Below are 13,837 nucleotides of genomic sequence, written 5' to 3' on the forward strand. Positions count from 1 at the left end.
GGACCCAGCGGACGAAGACGCAAGGAATGCGCGGTGATGGTATCAGCTCTCCGGCGCTGATAACGAGCTTGCCCGACTGGCCGCCAGTTGCCCGCGGGAAGCACCTGACTCTAGCCCCAATCGGGTTTAGCATCTCCGAGGGGTCCGTGCATCAGGGAGGAGTAGATAATCCGGTTCCGAGCTCGCTTGCGGGAATCCTCGCTTCCCTCCTTTCATTTTGTTTGTGTGTTTCTCCCTCTTCTCTTCTTCTTCTTTTCTTTTCCCTTTCTTCATCACACAACTAAATCCAAGATGAAGAAGGGCGTTTACGCTTGGCAGTTCTCGTGGATGGTCTGGTCTCGACCAGGCTAACCCGGGCGATGCTGACATGTCCCCGCTCTCACCATCCATTAGGGACAATTTGAACCATCCGATTGGAATCGTGTTTGTGTGTGTCTTCTGAAATGATGTGATCCACAGCTATACATGGCTGATAGGTGATAAGAGATGGTTGGGACATGGGATGAAGTGTTGTTTTTTCTTATAATATCTATAGTGGTTATGATAGACCGTGTATAGTTTATGTGATAGTCAGGGACTACTTCAAACTAATGAATGCAAGTTGTCAAGAAAAACATCGATGATCACGATCTAGAACTGTTTATCCACTAAAACTATACTCCGTTCTACTAAGTACTCCGTTTCCTCGTAGCGAGGCTCTCACATTGACCTTCAGCTGCAAACTCTAGCACTGTCGAGCAGGATGATCCTGAGATTTGGCGACTTATGAATAGAAACCGGATATGGACCTATGACTGAAGGGGGCAATGATTCTCAGGAGTCATTAAACCTTAGTGAACAACACCCGGTTCCTGACCCAAAGACAGATGGTAGCCACAAAAAGAAAGACGGTGAAGGGGGAAATACAGAACAAAACAGACCCAAGCAAAACTAACAGATCGAATTATGATGCCAACAGCATCCAGACCCTGAGAGAAAGGCAGTGAAGCACTCATTAATTGGTGATGTTTCACCATTGCCAGTTGCCCGCTGGGTTCCTGCAGCCCGAAATTGAACGTGGGGAACTTCCAGGTGGTAACGGTATGGTCACTAGGGGGAAAGAATACCCCGGAGAAAGGGTAGAAGATAGGAGAAATAATAGAAGGCACTAATTCACTGTATGTGTATTGTTGGTAATGGCCCGACTGTGGACGGACAGCACTAGACTGGAAGGAGCGATGGTGGCTGCCCCCTCTTCGCTCCTTCCTTTTACTCTGTAATGTTATTTATATTAATATCGGGATCGGCCCGCTGGTTCGCCTCCTTTTCTCTCTCTCTCTTTCTCTCTCTCGTTCACTCTTTTCTTCCCTCCACTCACTCGCTGTTTCAGCTCTTCCGGTTCTTCAACCGAGTACATTCTTTTTCACGAACACAGTCAATCCCTCCCAAGACTACAGTCTTTACAAACGAGAAAAGAGATCCTATTTCTCCGTCAGTCCTTCGACGTCATCTATATATCCAATCTCTACACAAAAATCCAAACAAAGCACCTTCAATTCCACCCACATCCATCAAAATGCGTGTCGCTTCCGCTGCTGTCGTTGCCTCCCTGGCTGCCGGTGCCATTGCTACCGAGTACAAGACCGTCTATGTCACCGAGTACACCACCGTTTGCCCTAAGGCCACTTCTCTGGCCACTGGTCCTGGTGCCGGTTCTGGCTCGGGTGCCCAGACTACCCCGGCTGCTGCTCAGGTACGACTTTTTCACACTCCCTGAATTTTCCGCCTCAATCAGCATCAACTGACTTCATTCGATATAGCCTACCACCGTCACCATCTCCGGCACCCCCTACACCTACTCCACTCCCTTGGTTACCTCGACTGTGACCCACTGTGACAAGTGGTATGTTCTCGGCTCCATCCGCGAAGATCACTATCCGAATAACCTCAAACTGACTGATTTGATATCAACAGCTCCGCTACTGCCGTCCCTGCCACCTCCACCCCCGAGGGTGCCGCTGCTGTCGGTACCGGTGCCTCCCCCAGTGAGGCTCCTGGCTCTGGCTCTGGCTCTGGCGCTTCCCCTAGCGAGGGTGCCTCTGGTTCCGGCTCTGGTGCCTCTCCTAGCGGTGCCGCCGCTGGCTCTGGCTCCGGCTCTTCCCCCAGCGGCGCCGCTGCTGTCGGTACCGGCCCCTCCCCCAGTGAGGCCGGCTCTGGATCCGGTGCTTCCCCTAGCGAGGGTGCCTCTGGCTCCGGCTCTGGTGCCTCTCCTAGCGGTGCCTCCGCCGGCTCTGGCTCTGGCTCCGGCTCCGGCTCCTCCCCCAGCGGTGCTGCCGCTGGTTCCGGAGCTGGTTCCCCCGGTGCTTCCGCTGGTCCCAGCGGAGCCGGTGCCATTGGAATCGGCGCCACCACCCCGGTCGTCTCTTACACCCCGGTCCCCACCCCTAGTGGCTTCCACCCCTCTTCTCGCCCTCTGATCCCCAGCAGCAAGCCCGCCTCCTCCAAGCTCGTTGCTTCCTCCAGCGCCACCCCCGCTGCCTCTAGCCCCGCCCCTGCTAGCTCTTCCAGCTCCAGCTCCAGCTCCGGCTCCGGCTCCTCTGCTACCTCCCCCGAGGGTGTCTCCGCCGCTGGCACTGGCTCTGGCTCTGCCACCACTCCCTCCGCCCCTGTCTTCACTGGCGCCGCTACCCGCGCCGCGGCCGGTGCTGGTGCCGGATTGGCCTCCGTCTTCGCTCTCGTCGCCTTCCTTCTGTAAATGAGTTGACTTGAGTATGTGTGTGAATGGGAACAGATCTATAGAGGCATATAGAAGGTCCCTCTTGACTTTCGGGACTTCTATCTATACCATGCGAGAATCTACTGGATACTAGCGAATCAGTGGAGGTAAATGATCGGATGGGTGGTTTCCTTTGTTTGTGTCGATACTTTTTACCTTTTTTTCTTTTACGACTCGACTGACAAATAACTTATTGTGTGCTTTATACCTTATTGGAATCTTCTGACGTCTATGGTTTTTTCTCTTCTTTTATTTATATTCATCTACGGCTTCGCATCGCTTGGCTTCCGGTTGTTCATGTCCTCGCTTTTCTATTGTCTATAACTTTAATGTTTTGAGTCACGTCTCTGAAGCAATTCAGATACAGATACATACATATGTTCACTTATAATAATTGCGTATTTCCATTCGATAGATACATAAATCTAATCCGCGCATCGACGAAACAATACACATCGATCGTCAATAGTACAGCTTCACGCACCTGGCATCCAACTCGGCAGGTACAGCCATATATATCAACAAATGTCACCCGTACAGCTTTATATGTATCCAACATTATCCAACAAGTGATCACAGCTTCGCCCGTTCCTGCCGCTCAAAGTACTCCCGCACCCGTCGTCGTGCCTCATCCACAACCTCGGCATCTTCCACCGTCGGCGGCACATTCACCGGCGCCTCGTACTCCCCGCGCACTGCATGCTCAACCAGCTCCCGCAGCACCCGGCGTAGCGTCTTCCCACTGCGCGTCTTGGGGATCATTCCCCGGCCCTGGATCATGCCTCCCAGGGACGCAATTGCCCCGATCTGGTCGCGCACCAGCCCGTTCACCTCCTGGAACAGTTCCGCTGTAGGTTTCGCGGGGATGGGCCCGGTCGCGGTCCGTGGCTGAATGAACGCGAACGGGAGGTGGCCCTTCAGCGGGTCCGGAAGGCCAACCACGCTGGCTTCGCCGATTTGCGGGTGCGAGAGGATTGCTTGCTCGATGGCGCCTTTCATAGAAGTGTTAGCCTGCATCTACTCTCCCTACATAGATTCAGTGATGCGACGTCGAGACTTACCCGTGCTGAAGCGATGCGCCGCGACGTTGATGATGTCGTCGGATCGGGCCATGATATGTATATATCCGTCTTTATCGATCATCCCTGCGTCTCCGGTGTCGAGCCATTGTCCCTTGAATCTACGCAGATAACTCCGGTAAAATCGATCGTCGTCGTTAAAGAGTTGCGTAAATGCGGTGGGCGCCAGTGGAATGCCCAGGACAATGTTTCCCATCGTGCCCGGAGGCAACGGATTTCCCTCGTCATTGACTACGCGCACGTCAAATCCAGGCATGGGCAGACCTGCAGATCCTGGTCGAATGCCCAATGGCTTCACTGCATCAGTCTGGGGCGTGGGCGACTCCATTGCCGCAGCACTTCTTAGTGCCAAGCCAGATATGGGAGACCCTGACTCTGACGACCACCAGTTGTCCACCACCTTTGCACCGGGAGCAGCGTATTGGCTCAGAAGTTCTTGGTAGGCTTGGACAATGCTGGGTTCACTCCTTTCTCCCGCAAGAAACAGTGCGCGAAAGTGTTTGAGACCGCCTCGCTGGGCCACCTCTTTAAAGCAGCGATTGTTGGGATCATCCTTGCGGATGGCCCGCATGGCTGTGGGTGCCGTGAACAACACATGGGCCTTATGCTCTTCGATAATCCGCCAGAAGATGCCCGCGTCCGGAGTTCCCACCGGTTTTCCTTCGAAAAGGATCGTCGTTGCTCCAACCAAGAGTGGCCCATACAAGATGTATGAATGACCGACCACCCATCCAATGTCAGAGGCGCAGAAGATGACGTCTCCCGGGCCTTGTATATCGAATAGGTGTTTCATTGACAGCTGGAGTCCCACTGCGTGCCCACCGGCCTCGCGAAACACGCCTTTGGGCGAGCCCGTGGTGCCTTGAATTGGTCTTCGGGTCAGTTTTACCCAAGGGTCACATTGAAGATCGGGGTCGTACCACTTGTATAGATGATATATAGTCCATCTGTGCTCTTCACGGGTACCGGCTCGGCCCTGATGCCACGCATGCGTGCGCTTTTTACCAGTCGTTGCCAGTTACGCTGTCCACCTAACTTATCGGGATTGTTCCATCGCAGCTGATCCCTCTGCCACACGATCACTTTTTCTGGCTTGAATCGGCTCAGCTCGATAGCACCCTCAACCAACGGTCGGTAGGCGATAGGACCTTTCGACCCTTCAATACCGCACGATGCTGTCATGACGACGCGAGGCTTGGCCGCTTCGATGCGTTGTGCGAGCGACTTGGCTGCAAAACCGCCAAAGACTGCGGCATGAATAGCACCTAAGCGTGCGATCGCCAAAGCGGCAATAAGTGCCGCAGGAATCATAGGCACTGCCAATCGTTAGATTCTGGTTCGTTAAATCTTTATTGAAGGTAATCCAGAATTAAGTCTTACTGTAGATAATAACGACGTCGCCCTTTCGCACACCCTCTTCCCTGAGCACGCCTGCTAGAACTTCGACTTCGTCCAAGAGTTGTTTGTATGTATATTTCTCCTTCGTCCCCGTTACCGGGGACTCCCAGATGATAGCAATATTATCTCCATGTCCCGAATGGACATGCCGATCGACACAGTTGTAGGTGGTCGAGATCTCCCCGTCCGGGAACCAGCTCCAGTGAGAATGACTGAAGCCACTGGGAGTTGTTTTTGTTTGCTGATTGAGGGCACGCGATGGCTGTTTATGCCAGTACAGTTGTTCGGCCTGGCGAGACCAGAAGCCTTCTGGGTCGCGCAGGGAGATGTTGTGTACCAACTGTTGCGGGTGGAGTGACATCGCGGATCGAGAACGATGCTGGAAAAGGGAGGGGCCTCTCTTCGAAAGCGTCGAAGGGATGGGACCGAAACAAATAGTAACGGATGCAAAGCCGATGGAAGAGACAAGAAATGGACTGGCAGCAACACACGCCAACATGGCCAATATGGATAGGGAGCGGTGTCAGTTCTGGTGGGAGGATGAGGGTCCTCTTGCAGATACTGAGCAGTTAGTCCCTGTCACATTCCGCGGGATGGGTCAAGAATTGGACATGCTATCCGAGACCGCGCCGATGTGCCGTGAGTCTAGGGGGGTTAGCATGGACACCGGCGTTTAACGTGCAGGCTCGGGGATGTGTTGGTCTGTACTAGGGCGATGCACCGCCGAAGTGGTTAACATGGTTTGTCTTCATCCAGAGTGGCGTTCGTGGCGGCGCGACCGCACTGAGATAACATTGGACTGACAAGAACCTCCGGTGACAGCCGAGGGGGATGCGTTGTCGATCACCGAGGATAAGAAGGAGGGGAAGTGGCAGAGAAAAGGTGAGAGGGAGGAGACAAGACAAGACAAGAAGAGAGAGAGAGAGAGAGAGAGAGAGAGGATGAGGGGGAAGCAGACCAAAAGGTGGGGATGACACCTTAACTGGTCAACCTCCCTTCACAGAGACCCACACCATCTTTCTCCGCTTTATATGGAGACATTTCTCATCCTGTTAAGTACTCCAGCAGATCATTGACTCTTCTCATGGTCGTATTCCTCCGTGATAAATAAAATTCATGAATCTACTACGCTGCTAGCAATTAATTTCTCGGGAAAGCGAAAATACTTTGAGTGTCTACCAGGGTCTACCAATAATGAGCGAAAATCATGAACGAAGACACTTTATCCACTGGTACTTAGTACAGAACCTACTTACTACTCCAGTGTTGACTAGTGACCAGTTGAGTTAGACAGCCTCAAGAATGAGACCTCATGCATACAGTAGTAGTATTATCAGACGCGGTAACCGAGCTGTTACAATCTTACTCAGTACTCAACTCCCATTAACTAGTTAACGTTACTTCATGGGACAGTTCGTATTCAGGAAAAAGGAATTCCTCCGATGCCTTCATTGGAACATCCTCACTGGTCAGCTGGTTTCAGCTAGTAGCTTCAGCTGATATGTATACTACTTACTAAGTACCTTCAGTATAGGTATTCAATTACCAATTGCCCAACCTACAACTGTCAAGATACTACCAGCATAATCACAGTACTAGTATAACTCATTAGTTACTCTTTGGGTCTCTCCCCACATACGGAACCACCCTCAACATCAACCGGTGACGGAAATAGAATAGTATATTAGGTTATCAAGGGATCCCGTGTTTTTAATATCTTTGTGATTCTTTTGTGGTAATGCGAATGCATCGAAATTTCACAACTCAAAAGCTCAGCCGTAGGGTATCATATCGCAATGCCTGCTAAACGGTCGACTGCCATCCTCGCTCTACCACACGAGTCGTTCCATCATCTACCGCCGCCCATCATCGCTTCCTCCGACTCATCGCTCTCCATTGCCTCGTCCAGCTGCCCCTCTTGCCTCCTAGCCCTTCATGCGCCATTCATATATGCGGAAGGTTGGGCGCTATGCCGACGGGCGTCGGACAACCAAAGCCAAGAAGAAAACGAAATAACAAAAAAAAAGAAAAAAAATTTAACAAACAAGAACAGAGATTGCGCATCGTTCTATGGTCCCAGCAGCTCCGGAATCCCCTGTCCTCTGAAACATAAGATCCCCCATTGTAGCCGAAACACCCTGCCATGGACGCGAAAGAAAATCCAGCCCCCGGGCACATATAATACTATTAATAAACAAGCATGGTTCATGCATCAAGCACAATCGCTGACCCGCCCTCGCATCTGTTCGGATTGGGCACCTGCGAGGATTGGGGACCGAGAGGACGAGCGTCAACGAAACAATAAACAGGTCGAAAGTTGTGCGTTGCGTAAAGATCTTGCTGGACAGCGCATTGCGACCAACCGGTATGAACATGGGAAAGATGCCGCCCCTGGTCCGAACCTCCACGAGGTCATATAAGAGAAGTATGAGATAGAGAGGCCAGGGGCAGACGTAGGTTGGGAAGAGGGAAAAAGAGATAAGAATGCGAAAAAATTATCAGATCACTGACTGATCGAGAAATATAGGTGTGTGAACCTTGCAGCAGCAGAAGCAGCAGTGGCCAGCATCTAGGAGCCGGGAAGGGAATCAATCAGCCAGCTGAACGGGCCGTGCGGAGCCAACTATTCACAGAATCGTGCACTTGAAAGGGCGGCGATGGCTTCCTGTACGGTCGGGCCGGAACGATCTGGGATATTCGGGACCAGGATCACGCCCTGCGCCCAAACCGGTCGTTCGTCTATCCTGAGATCGCCCTTGCTGTTGCTGACGCTGCTGTCGCAACATGCGGACCACGTCATAAAAGGCCTTCTCCACATTAATGCAGTTCTTTGCGGAAGCCTCGACGAATTCGCAACCAAGATCCTTGGCGAGCGCCTGTCCCTCCTGAGCCGAAACGGCGCGCTCAACGGCCTTGTCGCTTTTGTTACCAACCAACATGACCGGCACCGGAAGCGGGGGGCCCGAAGGCGTGTGAATTGGGGATCCCAGATAACTGGCCCCCGAGGGCGATCCGGAGTTGGCCGATTCCTTGACCATCTTGATCTGATTGTAAAACTTCTGTATGCGGGAGAACGAAGCTCTCGAGGTGATGCTGTAAACGAGGACAAACCCTTCGCCGTCACGGATCCATTGGTCTCTCAGCGCAGTATACTCCTCCTGACCTGCTGTGTCCAGTACTTCCAACATGCACGACTGTTGATCAATCACGACTTGTTTACGATACGAGTCTTCGATGGTCGGATCGTAGGTTTCAACGAAATGGTTTAGACAAAGCTGTTGGGAAAGACCAAGGTCCAAAGATCAGTTGTCGGGACACCAGTGCGGGCGGGTACGCGAAGGGCTAACCTGAATTGTGAGGGCTGTCTTTCCGACACCACCATCCCCTAGTACCACCAACTTGTACAATGTCATTTTCCCCGACATGGTGAATGATTATTCTACCAGAATGGTAGGGTGATAGGTTGAGAGATAATTGGGCGTGTCACTGGGGAACAACCGGGGGTGGGTAAAGACCACAGGAGTGAAAAGAGGAAGAGAGGGAAAGAAAAGAAAAGCAAAGAGATCTATGAAGGCTCCACGGTGAGCACGGACGCGGGAACGGAGCGTTTCGATTCGCGAAACGCTGGGGTCCTAAGGAGGACGGCTATTTGGGTAGTGCGGTTAGCCACCGGAATCCATTGCCTTTGGACCCCCCCAGTCCAAGCTCACCAGTCCACACCGGAAGCGACAGGAGCAGGCCAGAGGAGGGGGTAAGGGAGGGGAAAATACGTACCTAAAACGCAGTGGGAAGAGGGTGGGAATTGAGGGAGGAAAGAGAGTGGGGGAGAAAGGTGTGAACGAAGAGCGATCAAGAAGTCGCCGAAATCTCGTTACTGCGACCTCTAAAGCAATGGAGGGGGGAAAAGCAACCAAATATTGGAAGAGAATGTGGTGAAGGAGCACCTCTTGATTTGGCTCGAGGACTCTCAAATAAGCGGCCACCCACAGCTGCAGAATGGCACAAGCGGGCGGAGTTCAATTAGTGAGCTGGCCCGGAACTCCGCGTGAACGTAAGAAAATAAGATGAACGGGGCTCGCCCGAGCTTCGAGACACACAGGAAGGTTTGCCTCAAGGTAATTCTGCCACGTGAGGGGCGAGACGCAGACAATGATCGCCAGCAGCGGATGTACTGAGAAAGTATCCGCAGGCTGCAAAGGTGACTTTTTTTTTCGGGGGGGGGGATGCTGAGTTTTGACGAGAGTGGAGGGGGAGGAGGGGAAGAGGCGCAGGACCTAAAGGGAGAGGAGGTCCAAAGAGGCTTGGCCGGAAAAGATTCGACGGAAGAGGGGCAACCCCCAATTGTTGTTGTTGTTTTGGGAATGGTTCCCAAGTTAAGGTCCCGAAGAATGAGAGGTGTACCCGGGAGAGGAGGAATCGAGGAAAATGGAAAAGTAAGAGGGAGAGAGGAATAGAGAGAGAACAGAGGGTGGGAAGGATTCCAAGAAGTACAGAAAGAAATAATAGAAGGATGATGAGGGGATGGAATGGAGAGGGTAAAAGGGAAAATTAAAATGAGGAAGAATAAAATAAAATAGAAAAATAAAATAAAAAGAAAAGAAAGGGCGAAAAAAAGGATGACTAGGATAGAGGGATGATAGATAATGAAGTAGCGGAGACGATGATCCCTGCTGGAGACCAACAACCGCGGTTTAGTTTCAAGAGGTAAGTAGTAGTGGTAGTAGTAGGAAATCAATCAATGGATGGGCTAGATCGGAACCAATGATTTACTAGAATCAACCTAACCGGACGAGACACAATTGGAGTTGGGATTGAATCGAAAAGATCGTAAGGTGATGATGGGAGAGAGAAAGCAGAGGCAACAATGATACAGTGTAGGCGAGATGGATGGAGTGAGAAGAACAGAGAAGGGAGGAAGTTGCAGTAGGAGGAGGAGGGGGTGGAAGTAAGTCAGGTAAAGTAAAGTCAAGTAGACCGACCGAAGGAGGGAATAGGAAAGAAGTGGATGGGACGAAAGAGTCAAAAAAGGTCACAGGATGACAGTTCTAAGGCAGGAGGCAGTCAAATCCGTCAGGTCGTTAAGTTGAGTGAATGAGTGAGTGGCCAAGTCAACTTCCATACTACTTACTGAAGGTAAGTAAGGTAGTAATCTGGAGCTGGACAATGCTGCAACCCAAGACCCACGGGAAGTTGTGGAAACAAGTGGGAGGGTACGGTATGATACGGTCATTTTGCCCGGTATGGAAGTCTCCCGGTGGGTATCCGCTACTTTCAGGTAACAAGAACCCCTCCTCTTCTCTCGCTCTCTCTCTTTTCTGTTCTCGTTCTGACGTAGAATCGAAGATTTCTCATATAGATTACACTCTACCAAGTAAATTGGGGAATTGCAGGAGTTGACCCAACCTTCGCTGTTCTGATCATGTTGTTGTACCGACCACGCACACTGGGAACGAACCAGTTTGAACCCGACAACCCATACAGTGAACCGAGATCAACTTAGAATCTAGACCATACTGTCTGACATGGGTATATATGTTTGGGAAGCAATCTTTAGAATTGCATAGGAACGAACTACCTATTGCATTTGTCTATCCACAGAACCTTCCAAACGAACGACCAGCTTAGAGCTTGCTGCCTGCGACGCCTCGTGCTTTACATCATAAATCGGTCGTCCGCTGCTTACAGGACAAGGAGTTGCATTCAATTTGAGGTTCAGTCTTGAGATGGTTTCGGGTAGACACGATGTGGGTGCATGGAAACACTAAGTTCAAGGCTGGCTCCCCACAACAGACATAAGTCAGAACGGGCATGGTAACTGGTAACAAATGGTATTCGCCCCGATTGCAGATTTGCAGATTGGATCAGGAGTCAGGAACAAGTTCATTAGCTCTGAGTGTCCCTATCACGGAGGCACTAAGGAACAATCATTCGCCTGGCGCAAAGAGAAATCCAAGGCGCATGTGATGCCAACATTTAACCCGCGATGGATGAAAGGCAAACCATACCACACTTGCTCATGCCGTGCCCAGGCGAGTAAAGATAGATACCTGCTGGTGAACAAGAACCTTTTGCGCCACCAGGTGACTGCCCGAAGTTCTACCAAGGGACCAGAAAGGCAGTGCTCGATATGACGCCTTATGGAGCAAGCCACTCGTCTGTATGGACCAAAGTAGGTCCATGAGGACCCATCCATCCCGTGTAGCAGGAGGATTTTCACGGTTGACGATGCCCTAAGAGTCGCAAGTTCCACTCAAGTGCGACGGGGAGAAGGAAAGAACATTCCGCGCCCCCCTTCTCTCCCCTGGGGAACCGGACTAAAACCAATCTTCCTGATTATCGGGATTTTGTTAAAGTGTAACAAATTCGCCCAAGAGCCATTGTACTTGGGATGCAAAGCGTCGTTGTTTGTCAACCAGAAGTGCGTGGGAAACCTCAACGATCTCGGACAATGCTAGTGAGTTACGAGTATTCTATTAGTCATTATTTGCACACTATTGGGGAGTTAACCTTGATGTTCACCAGTAACAGGTTCGTGGATATAGGTGCCCCCAACATCGTAGAAGACTAGTAGCGTTCTCGAACAACGAAAAGGGGCTAGCTAAGTAGAACAAAAGTCTCCATCGCCGCGGTATATGACGTTTGACAAATCGGCTTCCGGTCAGTCTTAGTTTGAGGATGGGAAATCCCTGGAGACACCCTGGTGGGGAGGGGAAGGCATTGTCCTTCCCCCCTATTGCATCTGCAGCATAGGGAGATTTATCGGAAGCAAAAGGTCACCATTCATGAGCTAAAATGTTAGCCCCTTGAGACACACTAAATAGGTTAGGAGAGATCAACTGTTCGAGGTAGCACAGTATTGCATGTACCGTTGACCTTGAAAGAAAGAGACCTAATTGACTAGTAACACAGGGCTCTCCAACCTCGAAGACGATGTGAAATACCTATACTTCGTAGTTAGTTAATCAACTAATAACATATTCTGAACTTTGCTGGCTATCTGTTGGGTGACCTTCTACTATTGTTGGAGGTACAGATCAAGTATCGGGCCGGTCCATAGCGCGAGAGTTGGACCTCCTGCCCTTCCTTTGAGCTAGAGCTTACTGCCTACTACAGCGACGCACCCAGAGTCAGTCTTCGAATCACTTCCATCCCATCGAGATCGTGCGGAGCGAGCAAGATTGAAAGAAAAATTTCCTCCGGTTGACCGGACTGAGAGCGAACAAACTCTTACCAAGCCACATTATAGGCGCGATCTCATGAAGAAGAACCTACTCCGAAGTACCGGCCTACTCTTGATTCATCCTTCCTATTCGCTTGCTTGATTCTCCCATTAGTTACCTGTTCTGGTTTACCGCGAGTGTGACCGGGTTTGGTCTTTTCGGCTACGGGAGGACAAACTGTAAATCCAACAAGAGAATAATGAATCCCCCTGGATAACTACACAAAACACACACACACACACACACACTACCACAACTAGTAGGCATTAATGTCTCGTCGCAAGCAGAATCCCGCTTACTGTATATGCTATCTATCCGTTAAGCACCTTCCTTCTCGGGGGGTTCCAACCGTTGTTGACATCTAGATTAATATGAATTAATCAACGACGAATCCACCAGGAACGCGAACCCATCGTGATGTGGCCTATCCCCTGGGACTTTGAAGCCATCCATCATTTTAAATAGCATCGCGAGTAATATCCCGGCCCCATTTCCTTCCACGTGGGTGGCTAAAGTAGCTCTCGGGGACTACTAAGTAGCAACTACTGCTATCTAGTATTGTGTGGTTGATATCTACTGGACGGCGGTCCGTGGTCCAGAATCCATCCTCCTCGGGGAAGTAAATCTGTCGGTCTTTTCATTCCCACTGAATCGCCGGACCTGGTCATCTTCATGATAGGTAATCTGGAAGAAAATTCTGACACCGACGGGATGCCCGCTCCCTTCATTGGTGTGTCTGTTAGTCGTAGCCGACGCTACCGGCTTAGTCTTCGTCCCATCACAATCAAAGCTGACTCGCACGTCTTTTCAACGGTGGATGGACCGCCGGCTAGTCCGGAACTGGTCAGATTTATGTTTCCGTACCTGCTCCAGTCAAGAAAGCTATGAGTAATGGGTAATTCTTTGGTTTAAGGCTTTTTGATTTTATCTTTCTTTATCATTATTACTATTATTATTAGTTCTATATATGTTTTGTATTTTACTATTATTTTTTCTTCCTCTCTCTCTCTCCCCCTCCTCGAAATGAAACGCTTAACAACTCTCAACAACAGATGTATATATGTATTGTGTAGAAAAACCAGTCGAGGACCCCTACATTAGGAGCGGCAACACCGTACATACATAATATTTAGTATAACCGCCAGTGCGTTTTACTTCCCTTCCCTCTCCCCTCTCCATCGGCCAACCTAGACCTACCGGCTGCATGACTTGCATGCACCCCATGAAGGACCTGCATCAATGTAGATAACTAACTATCTCGACCTCCACCGATCATGCATGACTTCTGAACCAGCGCATGCAGCTTGCTGCTTGAGGATTATGATGGCCCTGGTTGCTAGAGAAACAGTGCACCATCTGCGGCCAAGCATGCGAACGCATCAGGG

The 13,837-nt window shown here is 50.7% G+C and overlaps 4 protein-coding genes across 4 annotated transcripts; 2 read left to right on the top strand and 2 right to left on the bottom strand.

Annotated features, from left to right (window-relative positions):
• The first annotated feature begins 1,426 nt into the window (after positions 1–1,426).
• On the top strand, positions 1,427–3,191 carry BO79DRAFT_248628 (putative GPI anchored protein). The gene is made up of 3 exons (XM_025685726.1): positions 1,427–1,732; positions 1,800–1,882; positions 1,954–3,191. The coding sequence occupies exons 1-3, from the start codon at positions 1,556–1,558 to the stop codon at positions 2,732–2,734; spliced, it is 1,041 nt and encodes a 346-aa protein (XP_025534600.1). The 5' UTR covers positions 1,427–1,555; the 3' UTR covers positions 2,735–3,191.
• BO79DRAFT_66160 (putative acyl-CoA synthetase) lies at positions 2,830–5,835 on the bottom strand. The gene is made up of 4 exons (XM_025689564.1): positions 5,215–5,835; positions 4,755–5,150; positions 3,817–4,695; positions 2,830–3,747 (listed from the first exon to the last, which is right to left on the bottom strand). Exons 1-4 carry the CDS (start codon positions 5,729–5,731, stop codon positions 3,329–3,331), a joined length of 2,211 nt encoding a protein of 736 aa, XP_025534601.1. The 5' UTR covers positions 5,732–5,835; the 3' UTR covers positions 2,830–3,328.
• Positions 5,836–6,853: 1,018 nt separating this feature from the next.
• On the top strand, positions 6,854–7,771 carry BO79DRAFT_66182 (uncharacterized protein). Its single transcript, XM_025689565.1, has one exon. The coding sequence runs from the start codon at positions 7,029–7,031 to the stop codon at positions 7,650–7,652; it is 624 nt and encodes a 207-aa protein (XP_025534602.1). The 5' UTR covers positions 6,854–7,028; the 3' UTR covers positions 7,653–7,771.
• Positions 7,756–9,120, bottom strand: rasB (Ras small monomeric GTPase RasB). Its single transcript, XM_025689566.1, has 3 exons — positions 9,007–9,120; positions 8,580–8,877; positions 7,756–8,507 (listed from the first exon to the last, which is right to left on the bottom strand). The coding sequence occupies exons 2-3, from the start codon at positions 8,655–8,657 to the stop codon at positions 7,860–7,862; spliced, it is 726 nt and encodes a 241-aa protein (XP_025534603.1). The 5' UTR covers positions 8,658–8,877; positions 9,007–9,120; the 3' UTR covers positions 7,756–7,859.
• Between the last annotated feature and the right edge of the window lie 4,717 nt (positions 9,121–13,837).

Source organism: Aspergillus costaricaensis (assembly GCF_003184835.1).
Source record: "Aspergillus costaricaensis CBS 115574 unplaced genomic scaffold BO79scaffold_50, whole genome shotgun sequence".
In the NCBI taxonomy this organism is placed as follows: domain Eukaryota; kingdom Fungi; phylum Ascomycota; class Eurotiomycetes; order Eurotiales; family Aspergillaceae; genus Aspergillus; species Aspergillus costaricensis.